The 16,277-nt window shown below is 40.0% G+C and overlaps 1 protein-coding gene and 1 pseudogene across 1 annotated transcript; both read right to left on the reverse strand.

Annotated features, from left to right (window-relative positions):
• Positions 1–12,729: 12,729 nt before the first annotated feature.
• LOC148019990 (uncharacterized) lies at positions 12,730–14,166 on the reverse strand. Its single transcript, XM_087700867.1, has one exon. It carries the CDS (start codon positions 13,514–13,516, stop codon positions 13,007–13,009), a length of 510 nt encoding a protein of 169 aa, XP_087556993.1. The 5' UTR covers positions 13,517–14,166; the 3' UTR covers positions 12,730–13,006.
• A 139-nt stretch (positions 14,167–14,305) lies between these two features.
• On the reverse strand, positions 14,306–14,976 carry LOC148019991 (uncharacterized; annotated as a pseudogene).
• Between the last annotated feature and the right edge of the window lie 1,301 nt (positions 14,977–16,277).

A 16,277-nucleotide genomic window follows, 5' to 3' on the forward strand; every position in this document is an offset into this window, starting at 1 on the left:
GGGATGTTGGATCTCTTTCAATGATTGACTCTGGAGAGTTTGACTACTCTCTGTTGTCTTGTATGCGCCACACTGATGCTATGTGCAGCTCTGATGCTTTATAGCCATGCACTTATGAGTTGTGTTGCTTGCTTCATGGGAAGCAGTCATGGATTGCTCTATTGTCTAGAGCTATGGGCTATGGGATCGCCCATCTCCTGGATGTCATGGACTCAGGCATGCTTGACTCTTCTTGTGAGGAGGTTCCTGCCACTTATTGCACAGCTCGCTTTCAGATTAGGCATTGGGTGAGATGTCATGATTCCTCACCCTGTCTTTTTTTCTTTTGTTTTGTTTTTTCACTCCCTGGCCCATTGGCCTTTTAGTGGGAGGTTGTTGGGGTAAAAGGCCCTTGGGCCTGCTCGTGTACAGTGACCGCCCATATTCTTTATTCATATATATATATGAAAGTGCAATAAGGTTGTCATAACATTGTTGACAACACCTACATTGTGTGTGGTCTTCTCTCCCGCGTCTCCTGCATCCCTTTCACCACCTTGCTTAGTTACATTAGCCTTTGCTCATTGCAACTAAGGAGGACATGGTTCAATAGTACATTTGTGGGGCTTGAATGGGTAGCAATGCTATTTGTTGTTGCCTTAGGTAAGGAAGACTTCAGTTTTGTGGTTGTGCATTAACACTAGCACATAGGGTGGGATAAAGAAAGAAATTGGACAAAACACTATATCTTGCCCCCCTAGCCATCTTTGGTGAACTGCTTGATGAAGAGGTTTCTTAGGGTTATGAAAGAGGACATTTCAAATGCATCAAGGCTTATACACATAATAAGTCCCTTTTCACCCATGTAAAGCTCTTAAGCATATGCTTCCTTTAGACTCTAGTGAGGTTATTAGCCTCACACACTTGTTTGATCTCTTCAATGAAGCTATATGGATCATCTCCAGCATGGTACTTATCAAAGTTACATTTCAACTAGGGGAACAATGGCTTGGTCTCTCCATGTTGGAGTATTTTCCATTCTAGAGAGTAGAGTCTAAGCCATGTCTGCTCCTACACAGTGATCATATCAATGTGATGAAATAGCCTGTGTTGAACTAGGTCTCTGAGGGTGACGTTAGACTATTCTCTTGTCTTTGCATTCACAAGAATATTTTGGATCCCATCTAGTTTTGCTTGCATGGCCATCAACTATTGTTGAGTATTGCATGTTTCATTGAGAAGAAGAGTCTTGTAGTTCCACAATAAGACTAGTTGGATAGTCAAATTGTCCATGGTGCTTGAATGTGACGACTCACGGTTCACTGATTGATGAGGTCAAGTATTAGAGTTGTTACAATGATGGGTCTCCTAGTTGGTCTCTCAGGGTTGGGATTCCTTTCCTTCATTAGGGTCAAAATTACTCAACCACTTCTTAAGTACATGCTCTTCTAGCATTCCTAGGCTCTTTCTTAGTTGATTGTATCATGACGAGGTTTGGGTTTCTTATAAGTTTTATCATTAATTTTGTTTTGATTCTTGTTTCTAGTTTTTGTACGTGATGGCTTTGTTGTTCCTTGTTATTCTTAGCCCTTATTGCAAGGTAGGTTTTGAGTCAACTACTTAACATACTTTTTTTTTTGTTCTTAGTGACACAATTTAGTGCAATTGTGATACTTATGCACAATTATGCCTTTTTGTTTTCCTAAAAAATTTGTGACTACATGTGCTCTTCAACCCTTGCCTCTGAGTCTTCTTTGAGTTGGAAAGATGCTCTTTTAGAAGAATACAATTGCCTCCCCCGAGGCTAGCTTACACATGTGAAGGTAGCTTACAACTTCATTTTGAAGGGTACAATGTGCAACATTTTCAACTATAAACTATACTTTTTAGAGGGGTTCTATGAAAGAATTCCTGTAAAAGCTTTATCCTTTTTTGAAAATTGTACATATTCTTAATTGTTTTCATGTAATTTCTTTGTTCAAATTCAACAAATTGCAAATGGATTTTCTTTTCGAATCTAATTATTAGTTTTCTCTTATTGGGATGTGTAAAGACCCCTTTAAGGATGTTGCAACCTTGAAAATTCAGGTTTGGATTAATGTGACACTTCTCACTATTGCAAAGAATAGTTTCACTCTAGGTTCCATTTTAAGATGTATCAACTAGCTCCTTGGTTGTTGAATCTTTACCACAATCTATAGTAGGTATTTTATTTTATATTATGTATGCTACAAATGGGTTATTTCCTTCATAGTTAAAGGATAAAACTCATGCATGACTTCCTTATCTAGTACTTTTGCACCTTCCATGGCAATATGTGAAGCTAACATGAAATAACCAATTTAGATTCCTTAATTATTTCTACTAATGGGGATGATAGAGTTTGCAACCTCATTTGGAACTACTCTAACATTCCTATATGCAAGTAAACAATGCTAATAAAAACTATTATTGCACCTCAATTTTTGGGGTGATTCAACTAGGTAACTACTATGTACACATACAAACAACTCAATTTGCTAACTAAAGAGGATGTCTAATAGTAGCTAGCATTTTCTCTTTTCAACTCAAATATTTACACTACAAATAAGGTTATGTAGCCCTAATACAAGGGTTCATACAATAGTTGAGAGAATTGTCCCCCAAACTTAACTTCCATTGAGGAATGCTTCTAAATCTTAGGCGTTGATGCTTGTTCTTAGGTGCACAACGCTATTAAAAATTTTAGAAAATTGAAAACCTAATATAGGATGAAGTTGTAGGCCTTCCTTTTGAGGCCCATTAAGGGGTACCAATCAAGAACTAAGAACCCACCCGAAATCCTTACACAAGGGTTAACTATGCATCCTAAACTTGGCCACCCCCTTGCTTTGAAGCACTTTCAAGCTTGTAAACATTCAACACTCATGACATTGTATTTACTCTTACTTGTCATTTGTATGCTTGGTAACTACAAGTAGGCAACAAGATTAGCATGCATGTTGCCTAGAGCGCCTTGCCCACCCTAGATGAAACACACATGTGTCATGCAAAAAAATTATGTGTTGTCCTATTTGTTATACATGAGTCATAAAAACAAAATATGCGATGAATTTGCAATGTAAGAGAATGATCCACATAGCAAGGTTTACTCAAACACCAAACGACATGTGTATCGAGGACTATCCAAATTCCAAAGAGAGTCTCGCACTACATCATGCTCACGAGTACAATACCAACATCCTGAGTCTAGAAGCCAACACATGTGTCACCACTGACCCGTTGGGGAATGAGAGAGTGAACTGGCGCTCCTCATTCTTGCCGCTATATGCAGAATTAGAAATAGTGCAGATGCCCCTGTAACTCTCGTCATAGAGTTGCACCATCCTGCCAATCAGGATAGATGTCGCTGTATGTGGTACATACCATAAGGTAAGGGGAAGCAATGGATGGCAAGTGTGACATGAAAAAATAGCCAAAGGGTCCACCAAGAATGTTTTGGTGTAGCAGTGAGGACAGTATATGCGTGGTTTTGCATTGAACCTCACGCAGCCCCTTCCTCATTGATGCTTGCGTCTCAATACATCTGTGGTGTGGGGACACTTTGGTTGCGAGGAGAATCCACATTCCTCGTTTGGACAAGGATGGTCACTATTGCCATATCCCAAGCGTGTCTGTGTGACATTTACCTGGCCTTGATAGATCCCACCCTTCGTAGGCATATCAATCTCATGTGGGGCAAACATGCGAACAAGAGACTCCCTTGCACTTTGCAATTGGCGTACACAAACTTCCCTTTGTGTTGAGGTGTAGGACAGAACCTCAATCTCAATGCATTTGAGGAGTCCTCTAAAGTCGTCAATAGGGGACACAAGATCCTCTTTTTGCACACCTCCATTGGGGCATGGCCTCTCCAAGACTGGATTTTCATCACCACAAGGATTACATGGTGTGTCATCAAAGGCCCATGCACTATCGATGATGGGCAGAATCTCATGAAGACGAGGAAAATAGCTCCTTAAGATGAGCCGCAAGCCATAGAGATATTTACAATTTGCAACCCAATCAGCGCAATCACAATAGTTTGCTTGCACACTTACATTATACCATTTGTCTTATTGTGTTGCACTTGCCATTTTGAAGAGCATGGTTCCCTCATGAATGACTTGAAGAGATAAGGGATCGACCTCATACCATTGAAGTATCCTCTCCCCTACTGCCAATCTAGCTGTGTGGCTCTTGCTCGACCCATAGACTTTGAAGCACTTAGAGTCAGTTGCAAAAAAATAGTCACTTTCAAGAACATAATGTATCACAAGAAAATGATAAATAACATTCCAACTCAAAAACAAGCACATTACCTATCTCCTGCTTCTGTTTGAAGAACTCAAGTGCGGTTCCACCCATTCTTGATCCTGATGACGAGTTGCCAACAAAGGCGTGCAATAGATTTGATATAGACCTATTGATCTTGGCATCAAGTAGAGTGTACTTGATGTACTGCAAAGGTCTCTCAATTAGATTGGTGGTGTCAACATTACCATACGTAAACATGCAACCAAACTTGGGCCATCTTGTATGCCAAATACAATCTTTTCCACACCATCCATTGGTAATGTATGGTACCATGTTTGGATGAGAGGAGTAGTGGCGCAGTAGCTGCTGAAACAACTCGTCAAATTGCAATTCTATTGGACATTGCATGAGATTGGATAAGGATGCGTATACATGATCACACTCATCCGATGGAACCTTGATCCACGAGCACATGGGACATTAATCACTACCAAGCTCATTGAAACACATGAAAAGTAGTTCTTAAAACCAAAACAATCATAACAAAGTGTGCATGTGGGAGAAGATTCTCAACCCAAGCCTTCTTTGTATGGAACCGGTAGAGAATAATATGGCATGCAACTTGGTGTCTAGTGCCATCGAGATAGTTGGTTGTCGAGCAATGAGGATCATTGAAGACAACCTTTGAGAGCGCCTCCAACTCTTGTTGAGACTTATCGATGATAAGTGCAAAAGGGCGAATGTCACCCATTCTAGAGAACTATTTTCATTGTGATTTGCAAAGCGACGACCTCTTGGTTCGACCCATTGTCACATGTGCACAACATAAACCAAACAGAAATGCCCATTCCATGTTGGTTTGGTAGAACCGTTGCATAGAGAGGAAGGCCAAACACATTGGTCTTAGACGTGCTATCAATAGCCCAAGCACTGCTCTTTGAGAACCTCTTGCTCATTTCTAGCACCCATTCATCTTGGACAACCAATATGAATGGTCTATCCTTGTCCTCTTTTGCATGTGGATTATATGGTTGGTAATATAGCACCTAAAGGACCCAAGATTTCTTTATCAAATAGATGTATTAATCACTATAACATATGAACATCGAGATAAATATGACAAGTACCTTGTTTTGGTCTCGTAGACGAATTGGCTCCAAGTACATCGCGGTCCAATCATCCTTAGAAAGTTTGCCTACAAGATACCAATAGCATTGATGCTCAAGGCAACCCAAGAGCATCGAACAATAGCTTAAAAGATGAGAACATACCTTCATTTTGCATTTGGTAAGATAATGTTTGCACCTCTCTTGGAATCATGAAGAACCTATATGTTACACGATCTAATGGAGAGGCATTTTTGAAATGAAATTGCTCTTTCGTCAAGCTCATCTTGGCAACGTGGCGGCATATCCCTACGTCAAATAGATCGTCCTTGCAGCAATCAACCACACATGGATGCCCTGGCAAGTGATACAAATCACTGCAAAAACCAGGTGTATGGCCCTCGCGTAGAGCATGTATCCATAGAGTAACCTTGTGGAGACCATCTTTATACTCTATTTGCACCTTGAATGCGCAACCACATTTCTTCGAGATTCTCAATCTGTGAATTTGGGAGCCTTTGCGAGTTGCGCTGCCACCACGATGACATGCATATTCCACTATTGTCTTCCCTAAACCATGCGTCTTGGTTGAGCGAACCTTGACTAGCTTGGCTTTGTGTTGAGCCATGATCTCTTGAAGTTGGCACTCCACAAGAGATATGTCTGAGGTAAGCTCCAAGATAGGTACTTTTCCGTCAAACCCATGGGGCTTTGTGGATGCCTTGCAAGTACAAGCACCGATGAGCTCTTTCACATAAGCTAGAGGGATGCCATGCTTTCTCATATCCATACACCAATTGGATTTGATGGAGTCAATTGTGGCATTAATGCCTATGTGAGCACCTGTAACCCTATTTATGTGATTTACAAGGAAAATACTCTCCCATTCCTCTATACATGCAATGTGCAATGATGGCTCCAATTTAAGGGCTATCACAACTTGTCCATCATCGTTTCTTCCCATGCAAAGACTTTCTTTGGTCCTTCTCCACTTCTTCACGTCTAATAGCTCCCTTTTGTTGTATTATTTGAGCACCCCCAATGTGATGGCTTTTTCTCCGTCAAGTTGCTTACCATCAATCCATAGCTCTCCCTATCGAATGAGAAGTACTTTGATGAGGTGAAATTAAGCGCGCTTGGTGCAATGCCACTGCTTTCTTGTATTGTTGAATCATTGTCTTTAGCAAAGAAGCCAATCATCTCAACCTCATCGCTTGATGATTTATCTGATGTTTCTTCATTGGTATCGACTTCCTCAATCTCAGGATCACTCTCCATAATCCATAGCCGTTGACTATACGAGCACATATCACCCATATATCACGAAAACATCATCACAACGTCGCAATGCATCCATTGTAAACATAAGAGAAAGAGATAGAGCTATGTGTACCTTGATGGGGAAGCCATGACTGATGGATCGCGAAGATTTCAACTTGTGATGCCCATGTATGGTTGCCACATGGACCTCAGAGCTCCTGCACAAAGATTCCTTCAATATGCATTGCATGCAGAGATATTCTGTGGGTAATACCGAGAGCGTTTTTCGCATCAACAATTTCCCGCTCTACTTTTACTATTTGGGTTGGGTTTACTTTTGGTCTACTTTAGAAGTCATACGAAGAAGGGACTCCCCACACCATTCTATTAAGCTCAGATTCACAAATTCCTTGTATGACTTCCATCAATCACCCCTCAGCAACCATATAATAACTCGAGCAAATGTCTTGTATGACTTCCATCAATCACCCCTCAACAACCACATAATAACCCGAGCCCCATTGTATCCATTAATTTGTCGTATCCCCTTCGTTGTCGTGATTACCCTGCCCCATGCATATGCATTGCACCTTGATAAAAATCGCGGGCCCCATCCACATGCTGCATGACCTGCCACCTTCGACAGCCCACCTTTCCGATGAGTTGGGTTTACTTGTCGGACTGGGTTTACTTTTGTGGCGGGGTTTACTTTTGTGCCAAAAGCACCAGTTGAGATCCTCCCTGCGGTCCACTGCCCCCCTCATGGCATGCTCTCTCTATCTCTGTCTTTGTCTTTGTCTCTGTGCATGCAAATGCACACCTCGATCAGACCGAGAACGTCCAGCCGTTTAGGAACTATTGTTTTTGCAGCATCCAAAGGAAACCAAGAAGACGTGACAAATCCATTAAGGCTAAAATTAATGTCACAATGTTCCAATTTCAACGTATTATTTAATTTTATTTTTATTTTTAAATTAAACTCAAACTTTGACAAGCATGAAACGCTTGGACAAATTGGCCCTTAGGTGAAAGGGCCAATAAAATGATTGCCCTCAAAAGAAAAAACACACCCCACCCCAATTGAGTGACAATTTTACAAAAAAAAATCGACTTTTTCAGCTACAATATGTATCGAAACATGTGACAAATTTTTAATTGTGAGAACTTTCATCTGATAGCTACTGATGCTATGTGTTTCTATGATTTTTGAATTGCTTTGCATGTTTTGCTTTTCAACCTTAAATAATTTAATCTACATGATCACATGGTTAGGGAATTTGAATCACTAGTAGTATACCACTTTGAGAGAGAGAGAAGAGACATAACATGTTTTGATTGGTATTTCTAAATGTGAAATCTATAATAAGTACATTGATAAGAGGAGATGGGCACACAAAGGCCAAAACCCTTATTGACACTTGGATACATGTTTGAAGGCTACTTAAAATGTTGGTTATGTCTTCCTAAGAGCATTCAAGATGGCTAGAACTTCAAATCTACAAGTTCTTTTGATTACATTCCATAACTTCAGAACTCTATGGTCCTCGTTTTGACTAAAGTATTGAGGCCAGCTTGTTGAAACCATCGCATCCTTATAATGCCAAAACATGTGTGTGGCAATTGCCTATGTGCCGATTCCCTTATGGGTTGTGGACATGGTGCAACATCCATTGATTCTCTTAAACTTGGTAATTTTGTCCTTGGCAAGAACCTTCTTTGTGACTATCTTCCAGCATAATAATTTAAATGTTGACTTGTCATGGCTATTCACACCATGAATAATCTCCACTTTCACATGTGCTCTAAGACTTGGGGTAAGAGTCCTTCCAATCTTCTTTGATTTTGCCAAAAACATAGCTTTGGCCCACTTGGAAATAGACCCTCTTCTTCATTTTAGATGTTGCCAACTCTTTGTGATTGACCACGCATCTCTCAAGGCTATCAAAGCAGCCTATAAGTGAAGATGTAAGCTAATCTCCTTCTTTCCTACAAGATTTGGCTCATCAATTATTTATCTTTCAAGCCATGCACAAACTTGTTTGTTAGTTTCTATAACTCCATAAGCTTATTATTGCCTCTATCCCATAGATCCACCCATCTTGCTAATACTCTCCTAGCTAGTTCTTCTGATAACTTTGGTTTAAGGTAGATGGAAGGACTCTGAATAGGCCTTAAAGATAGTCCATATTCTTTGTAGCAAGGCTATTTCTCCTTTCTAACTCTCTTGAGTCCTTCAATGTAGATGTTTAATCACCTTTGTCCACTATGGCTTGCATAGTGGCAAAGTTGACTACCCTTATTGTATAGCTTATGGTCATGATCTTATTCTCCTAGGATAGGTTTACCAAAGTAGCTAGATGGGAGAGGAGTATCATTGATTACATGCATAGTGATCATTGCCCATGGTGCTTGATTGTTGCCATACAGAGAAAATTGAAGACTAGCTAGTGAGCCTTGGTTCTTAGATTCTCAAGTTCCAACCCTCCCTATCTTGTTGTAGTAACCACCTTCCATGAAATAGAATGCCATCTACAAATTAAACCATAGCTCCCAAAGAATTCCCTTAGCATTCTCTTAGCTTTATCCATTGTGTTTTAGAAAAAGGGGTGACAGTAGCAACATGTATTGATGCATAGGATAGAATTGTTGGGGGTAAAGGCTAATCTAGATGATTGCCCATCTTACTCACTAAATCTAACTATATGTACACACTCATTCATTATTTTTGGAGTGATAAGATAATATGCTACTCAGAAGAGAGATATTGGAGGTGCCACAAACATACCACCCTCTGTGTGTGTGTGTGTGTGTGTGTGTGCACGTGCGCGTGTGCGTGTGCGTGTGCGTGTGCGTGTGTGTGCGTGCGCACGCACGCGTGCATGCGTGCGTGCATGCACGCATGTGTGTGTGTGTGTGTATGTGCACGTGCACGCAATCTCCATTCCCTTTTTAGTTCAAACAACTAGTATTAAAGCATGTCATAGTCTCTAGCCAATACTGCCAATAACAATCTTCATGGTCATCGTTGTGGATAAGATCTGATGTGTGTCAAGTGGTCAAAAAATTCTTAGGGAGAGTCCATAAGGGCCTACGTTGCTCCATTTTTCAACTTGAGATTGTTTTGGGCTCAATTTTTAAATATAAGTGCTGCACAAGCTATTTCATCTTTTTCTATAATTTTGCATAGCTTGCTCAGAACTTCTGAAATAGGTCAAGGAGTATAGTATTGATTGTAGAGACATTGTATATAGGTTATTGGACATTCAATACGAGTGACAAATTGTTAGAAACAAGCAGTTTTAGGTTACACATTGCTTGACATATGTTATAGATGATAGATTTTATTGTTTTGGAGGTTGATGTTGGGTTGCTATTGGATACAACAAGTGTTATTGGAGTAGAGACTTTGATGGATATGTTATAGAAATTATTGAGCTACATATATTGTCATACTTTCCATGCATTTTTGTCATGAATGAGCAAGAACACTATTCTTTGATATACTGTAATGGTTTTAGGGAGATTAATCTATTGATGCACTCTTGAGTAACTAAACATTGTTATACTGTTATATTTGTGAGGAAGTATTGATGCAATAATATAACATTTTAACTATGCGTAATGATTTTCACAACATTTAGATAATGATATTCTACTAGTTTTGTGGTATAGTTTGTTGATTTTCTAATTCCTGCCACTTGAAAATTAGTTGCTATTTTGCACAAGTGGCGGAGCTGATCTAAGATGTTCTTATTCAAAAGAAGTAGTTGAGGATCGTAAGATGTGTAGATCGAAAAATAATAGACATGTCTAAAGATTATTGGTTAAAGCTTGATGCATTGGCTAAATCCACTATTAGGTTACACTTGGAAAAATTTGTGTATTTTAGAGTTGTGAATGAGATCCCTACCCATGACTATGGAAGAAGCTATGTGATGCTTATGAGAAGGCAATTGCTTCTAATAAGGTGTATCTCTTAAAAAAGTTCTTAAAGTTGTAAATGTAGGGGGAATCTACTATCACCTCCCATTTTGATGAATTTAATATTATATTTAGTTATATGCATGTTCACAAGTTGAAGTTCAAAGATGAAATTAAGGTAATCTTTTTGTTGTGCTCATGGGACACCTTTATACTAGCCATCAATAATTCATATGTAGATGGTGAGTTGAAGTTTAATGATATTGTAGATAGTCTCTTGATTCAAGAGATATACATGAAATCCATTAATCAAGGCAGAAATGGTCATGCTTTATCAAGGAAGAAACATGTAAAAAATAGTATAAAGGCAAGAACGAGGACTATGGACAGTCAACTAGTAAATCTAGGTCTAAGAAAGACATTGAATGTCTTCCTTGTGGTAAGAAGGTCATATCAAGAAGGACTATTACAAATGGAAGTGAGAGCAAAGAGATAAGAAGAAGAAGAATGAATATGTTGACAAGAAAGCATGTTAAAAAATATAAAGATTGAAGAAATAAATGCAACGACCATGCATAATGATGATGGTGATATGTTGTTTACTTCTACTCTTCCTACACATATACTAGTCGTAGTAGATTAACAAATGGCTCAAGATTGGATACTTGATTCTGGTGTATCTTTTCATGTGAATCCTTATAAGGAGTGATTCTATTTGTATGATACCAATAGACATGGATCAATCCATCTACCTTTACTCTTCGAAATGCATGCAATTTGCTTAAGCTTACTAAGAACTTGATATCTATTGGTCAACTGGATGGCTTGGGATACTCCACTACTTTTGGAAGTTAGTCATAGAAAGTCCATAAGGGATGCCTTGTTATTGCTAAAGGAGCCAAATGTGATACTTTGTATCCCCTTCATGTATCTTTCAATAAAAACCATGTAATTGTAATAATCAAATAGCCAAATATATCTTTATACCATCACTAGTTGGGATATGTGTCTAGAGAAAGAATAGAAATATTATCTCATTTGGGTTACTTACATTCTCTTGATTTTTTAAATATTTCTAATTTTGTGAGTATATTGTATATATGGAAAGCATGTATATTCAACCCATAAGAAAAGCCTAAATAGAAAAAAAAGTGAGATGCTTGACTTGGTGAAATGGGTTATTATCTTTGGAATCTAGAAGGTAGAAAGATTGTCCATAGTAATGATGTAATCTTTGATGAGACTGAGATGCATAAGCAACCTCTTAATGAAGTAAGAATAAGGAAAGTTACTTTCTAGGATACATTGCCCCCTTTTATTTTGCTACATAGAGTAAGTGCTAGTGTTCCCCTGAGATTTTCGCCTAGGGTTGACTATATAGTATTGACAAATTGTGGGGAGATACCTTTTTATAAGAGAGCATGACTCTTGATGTGATAAGCTTAAGTGGGAGCTAGCTATGCAATCTGAAATAGATTCCACTATAAAAAGTCATGTTGGCTACTTTGCCAAAGGATAAAAATTCATTGCCATCCAATTGGATCTATAAATTGAAGGTCAAAGCCTCCAACACACTTAAAGCCTAATTGATCATGAGACCTCTTATGGAAATGGCACAAAAAAAAAAAACTTGTAACTATATGGCAGATCCGATAGTTGATGCCATCATATTCATTGTGTTCATGTTCTATTCTCAGCATATTCTCTGTGTTCTATCTCTCATTCTCTAATTATTAGTGCTAAAGTATGTCTTATGTCTCTATGTGATTATCTTTGAGTTTCCACGAGTTGTCTGATATAAGATTAGGTATTTTTCCCATGAGACACTATCTGCCCTACTATGCATTTTGTGTAGATTAGGGTAGCAATACTTTGGCGATCCTGCCATTGTGTCCTTGTATCTTTGTGTTAAAACACCATTAAAAATGGCAAAGGTTGAGGCCATCAATTTGATTTTTCTTCATGAAGCAAATTTCTTGTATAAAGTAGTAGTTCCTATAGTAGTAATGCATTGCTAGAAGCAATATAATACAACCCTTCTTATGCTATTCTCTATTTTTGGATTTAAAACTTAATTAAAATATTCTTCTTTGATGTCAGGAATTTGAAATATTTGTCAAGACCTTAAGCAATAGAGGTAGATTATTTGAAGCAAGATGTTGCAATTTAAAGGTTTAGTTTTGTATTTTACATTTATGTCAGAGAATTACCCACATCTATGGAATGTTATCGTGACTGGAAGAAGATCCAAATAATTAAGAGAGCTATTTGTATAATGGTTACTCAGCCAAGCAATTTCTACATAGACTTGTCAAGACCTTCTAACTTCTAAGATACCAAAAGTCACCAAAATAGACTGAGGGTCCATACATATGCTTATTTGCCTAAGGTTTAGCTTGAACACTTGGCATAGGCTGGTGGCTTGAGCCAACGGCTGACCTCGGGCCCACGTTCCCTTGATCTGATCAGCCACTTGCCTTATCCTCAGACCCTGCTGCCTTCTTTTCTGCATCCTTTGTTCTGCCTTCTGCTCCTTGACAATCCACTGAATCCGGTTCTGCATCCACATCTACAACTAACTCTGCCGCCCTCTCAGTACACTCCTTTCCATGCTCTTGATCATCTTCAACCTGCTTGTCCAAGGCCTCCAATGACAGACTGGTCCTTTGCATCATCCCTTCCTTCCTCGCTACTTCCACTTGCATTTCCAATTCTGCAACCCTTGCCTTTAACTCAGCATTTTCCACCCTAATTGTATGCTCTCCTACAGTCTCGAACCATGCTTTGTATTTGTCAATTGGCATTGCCATATGCTCTCGAAAGAGGGCTATTGCCTGGCTCCAAAGCTCTTTGGTGTAGTCAAACACTTTTTTCCTCAATAAATCCACATCCGCTTCAGCCACTAGCACTCCTGTGACACCCTGCCCATCTAATGTGGCCTTCTCAAGCTCCAGCAGTGGTGTCACTCGGTTCATCAGAAAGTTGTTTTCAGAGATTAACTGGGTAATCTTATCCTCCACTTAATGAAATTGCTTCTCAGCAGCCACCTTCAATGCGTCGGCCGCCCAAATTCCAAAGTCGTGTGCTGCACTGAGCAACTCTGCATGAAGATCTTGCATCTCAGCTTCTGCATGGATCAATTCCTCCTGCAATTGATCCTTTCTTTCATCCATCATCTCTTCCACTTTATCCTGCAATCTTTTGATCTCCCTTTGCAGCATATCAACCTATTTTCCATCCACCTTCTGTTTCTCCAAGGTTAATATCATAGCATCTTGATTGCATATAAACTTGTTCAAATCCGACAGACTCCGAACTGCATCCTGCATAGAGAATATTCCTGCTACCTGCAGACTATGCCCCTTTGAAAATGGAATCGATTCGATTGCCTGCGTAATTTGAGTCGACTCCCCGGAGCTCTCCCCCACTTTCCACAGAAACAAGGTGATTGTCCTAGTCCGGGAATCCGACTTAGGCACCACAGGTAGTTGAGGGAATAGAGTTATCTTCCCCGCATCCTTCTGCTTACTGGGGGCTCCCCTCCAGATTTTCCAGACCTAGCCGCATTCCACTCTTCAACTTGTCAAAAGACAGCAGCTCCCATTCCAATTTCCTCTTCTTGGCCTCACTCAAAATCCCTCGATCCAGTCCTCTCACAAAACTTGCTGGTGATACTGATGGAACCAACGGTAGCTGCAGCGCATGGGAGAATATAGTTGCCAAGTAGGGTGATACTTTTGCAAGAGAAGGGGACCTCCACTTGTTCCTCAGCTCTACCAACTACATCCGGTCGAAAATGAATGCAGCCCAATCAACTTTGGATCCTCTCTGTGCATAACACACAGGTGCAAAAGCTTCTTCTGACATATATGCTGACTTCGCCAACAAATAGACCTTGCCAAGATACCAAAACAAGTGCACACTGCGGAGTTTCCTGCAATTCCGAACCATGTAGTAAGACCTAGACCCTTCTCCAAACTCCGTCCTCATGGTGACAGCGGTGATTTTCTTCACCTTTTGCCTTGGACAGTAAGGCACCTTGAAGACCTCTGCAACCTGTTGCGGTGTGACCTCTTTGTCGTCCACAATGAATCCTAAATTGTCTCGCAAGTGGCAAAGCTGCTTCTCTGCAAACTCATTCTTCTCCCACAGCCCCCATGGCAAGCAAGCATAGTCGTAAAGGCCAATCCGTCGTAGCTAGACTTTAATCTCCCTGTCATTTACATCAAACTTTTCATCTACATCTGCCTCCTCTGCCGCATCATTTCCATCTGATTCCTCTTCCTCACTGTCTTCGACACTGTGTAGGCTCTCCCGCGTAGGGTGCAGAAGCTCCACCATTGCCGTTTTCATCGAACGTGTCTGCATCATGGACTCGCTTGTCAACTCTTGGGGTCCACCTACCTGTTTCTTCTTCATGCTATATGAAAACATGGCAATTTGTAGGTTCAAAGACATGCACAGGTGTTTTGCATGCTTGCACAGAGAAAACCATAGGCCCCCATGCAAATATTTAATGAGCCATTGCCCCTTTAGGTGGGTTGCATGAATTATGATGGCCCTCAAGAGGTGCACTGACCTTAAGTTCCTTCACATGTGTTGTAGTGATACCCTGCACACTCAAACTTTCCTTAATTGCATTCAACATGCCGACATGATGATTTCTTAGGTGATAAACCCACTCTGCAAATCCGCTATGTGAATATCCAGAGCATTCTACCACAATCCGCAATCCGCTGCAAATCCGTAAAAGTCGATGCAACTTCGTTGCCTTGAGTCATCACTTCCCACTTGACAACCAGTAAAATCCGCTAGGTCTTCCCCTGTGGCCTTTGGTACAACATCTACCCATTTAACTGCTATCTCCTTAGCTTTATTCACCATCCAATGAGGGATTTCATGGATCTTTCCATAGAAATTTTCAGTCGAAATCCATTCATTCACGCTTCACTACCGGAGTTCCAAATACATCCTTTAGCTTGCAAGTGCCTTGTCCCAATTCTTCAATTTGATATGGCCCAAAGTATCTCAATTTGAACTTACCTGGGTGTGGCCCCAACTTTGAGTTGTATAGCATCACCTAGTCACCTTTCTGGAATACTTTAAACTTCACCTGCCTTGCCATCCAAGCTTGCCTTTTGTTTTGACTTATCTCTGTTGCATAAGCACTCCAAATTCAGTCCTCCTCCAATTTCAACAACTCTCTCTAACGGTGTAATATTGAATCCTTTGGACTTAACTAATGCTAAATTGTTAGCCTTAAGCTTGGAACCACATATTCCATGGGAACAATAGCTTCAATTCCATAAGCCAATTTGAAAGGTGTCATGCATGTTGCAACTTTAAATGCTGTCCGAAATGACCATAATGCCGAATCCAACTTGTCATCCCAATCGAACCTGTTCTCTGAAACAATCTTTTTCAAGATCCTTACAAGCACCTTGTTGGTACTCTATGCTTGCCCATTCTCTTGTGGATGGTATGGAGTTGGCTGAATTTAGAAAATGCACACCTTGATTTGACACTAGCTCAATTGGACATCCAAATCTTGTCATAATATGCTTGTACAAAAATCTCGCTACACTTGCCGCTTTGTTGTCCCTCAAAGGTACTCCTTCCACCCACTTTGTGGCATAATTTGTTGCAACCAAAATATACATTGCTCCTGTTCTACTAGCTTTTGGCTTAATCAGACCAACAAAATCCAATCCCCACTTTTGAAATGGCTCAAGTGGC

This window comes from Lygodium microphyllum, chromosome 19, assembly GCF_053477565.2.
Source record: "Lygodium microphyllum isolate KBCC chromosome 19, Lygodium_microphyllum_v1.1.10, whole genome shotgun sequence".
NCBI classification, from domain to species: domain Eukaryota; kingdom Viridiplantae; phylum Streptophyta; class Polypodiopsida; order Schizaeales; family Lygodiaceae; genus Lygodium; species Lygodium microphyllum.

Coding starts and splice junctions, on each gene's coding strand:
- LOC148019990 (XM_087700867.1), bottom strand. CDS start 13,516: ATGAACCGAGTGACACCACTGCTGGAGCTTGAGAAGGCCACATTAGAT.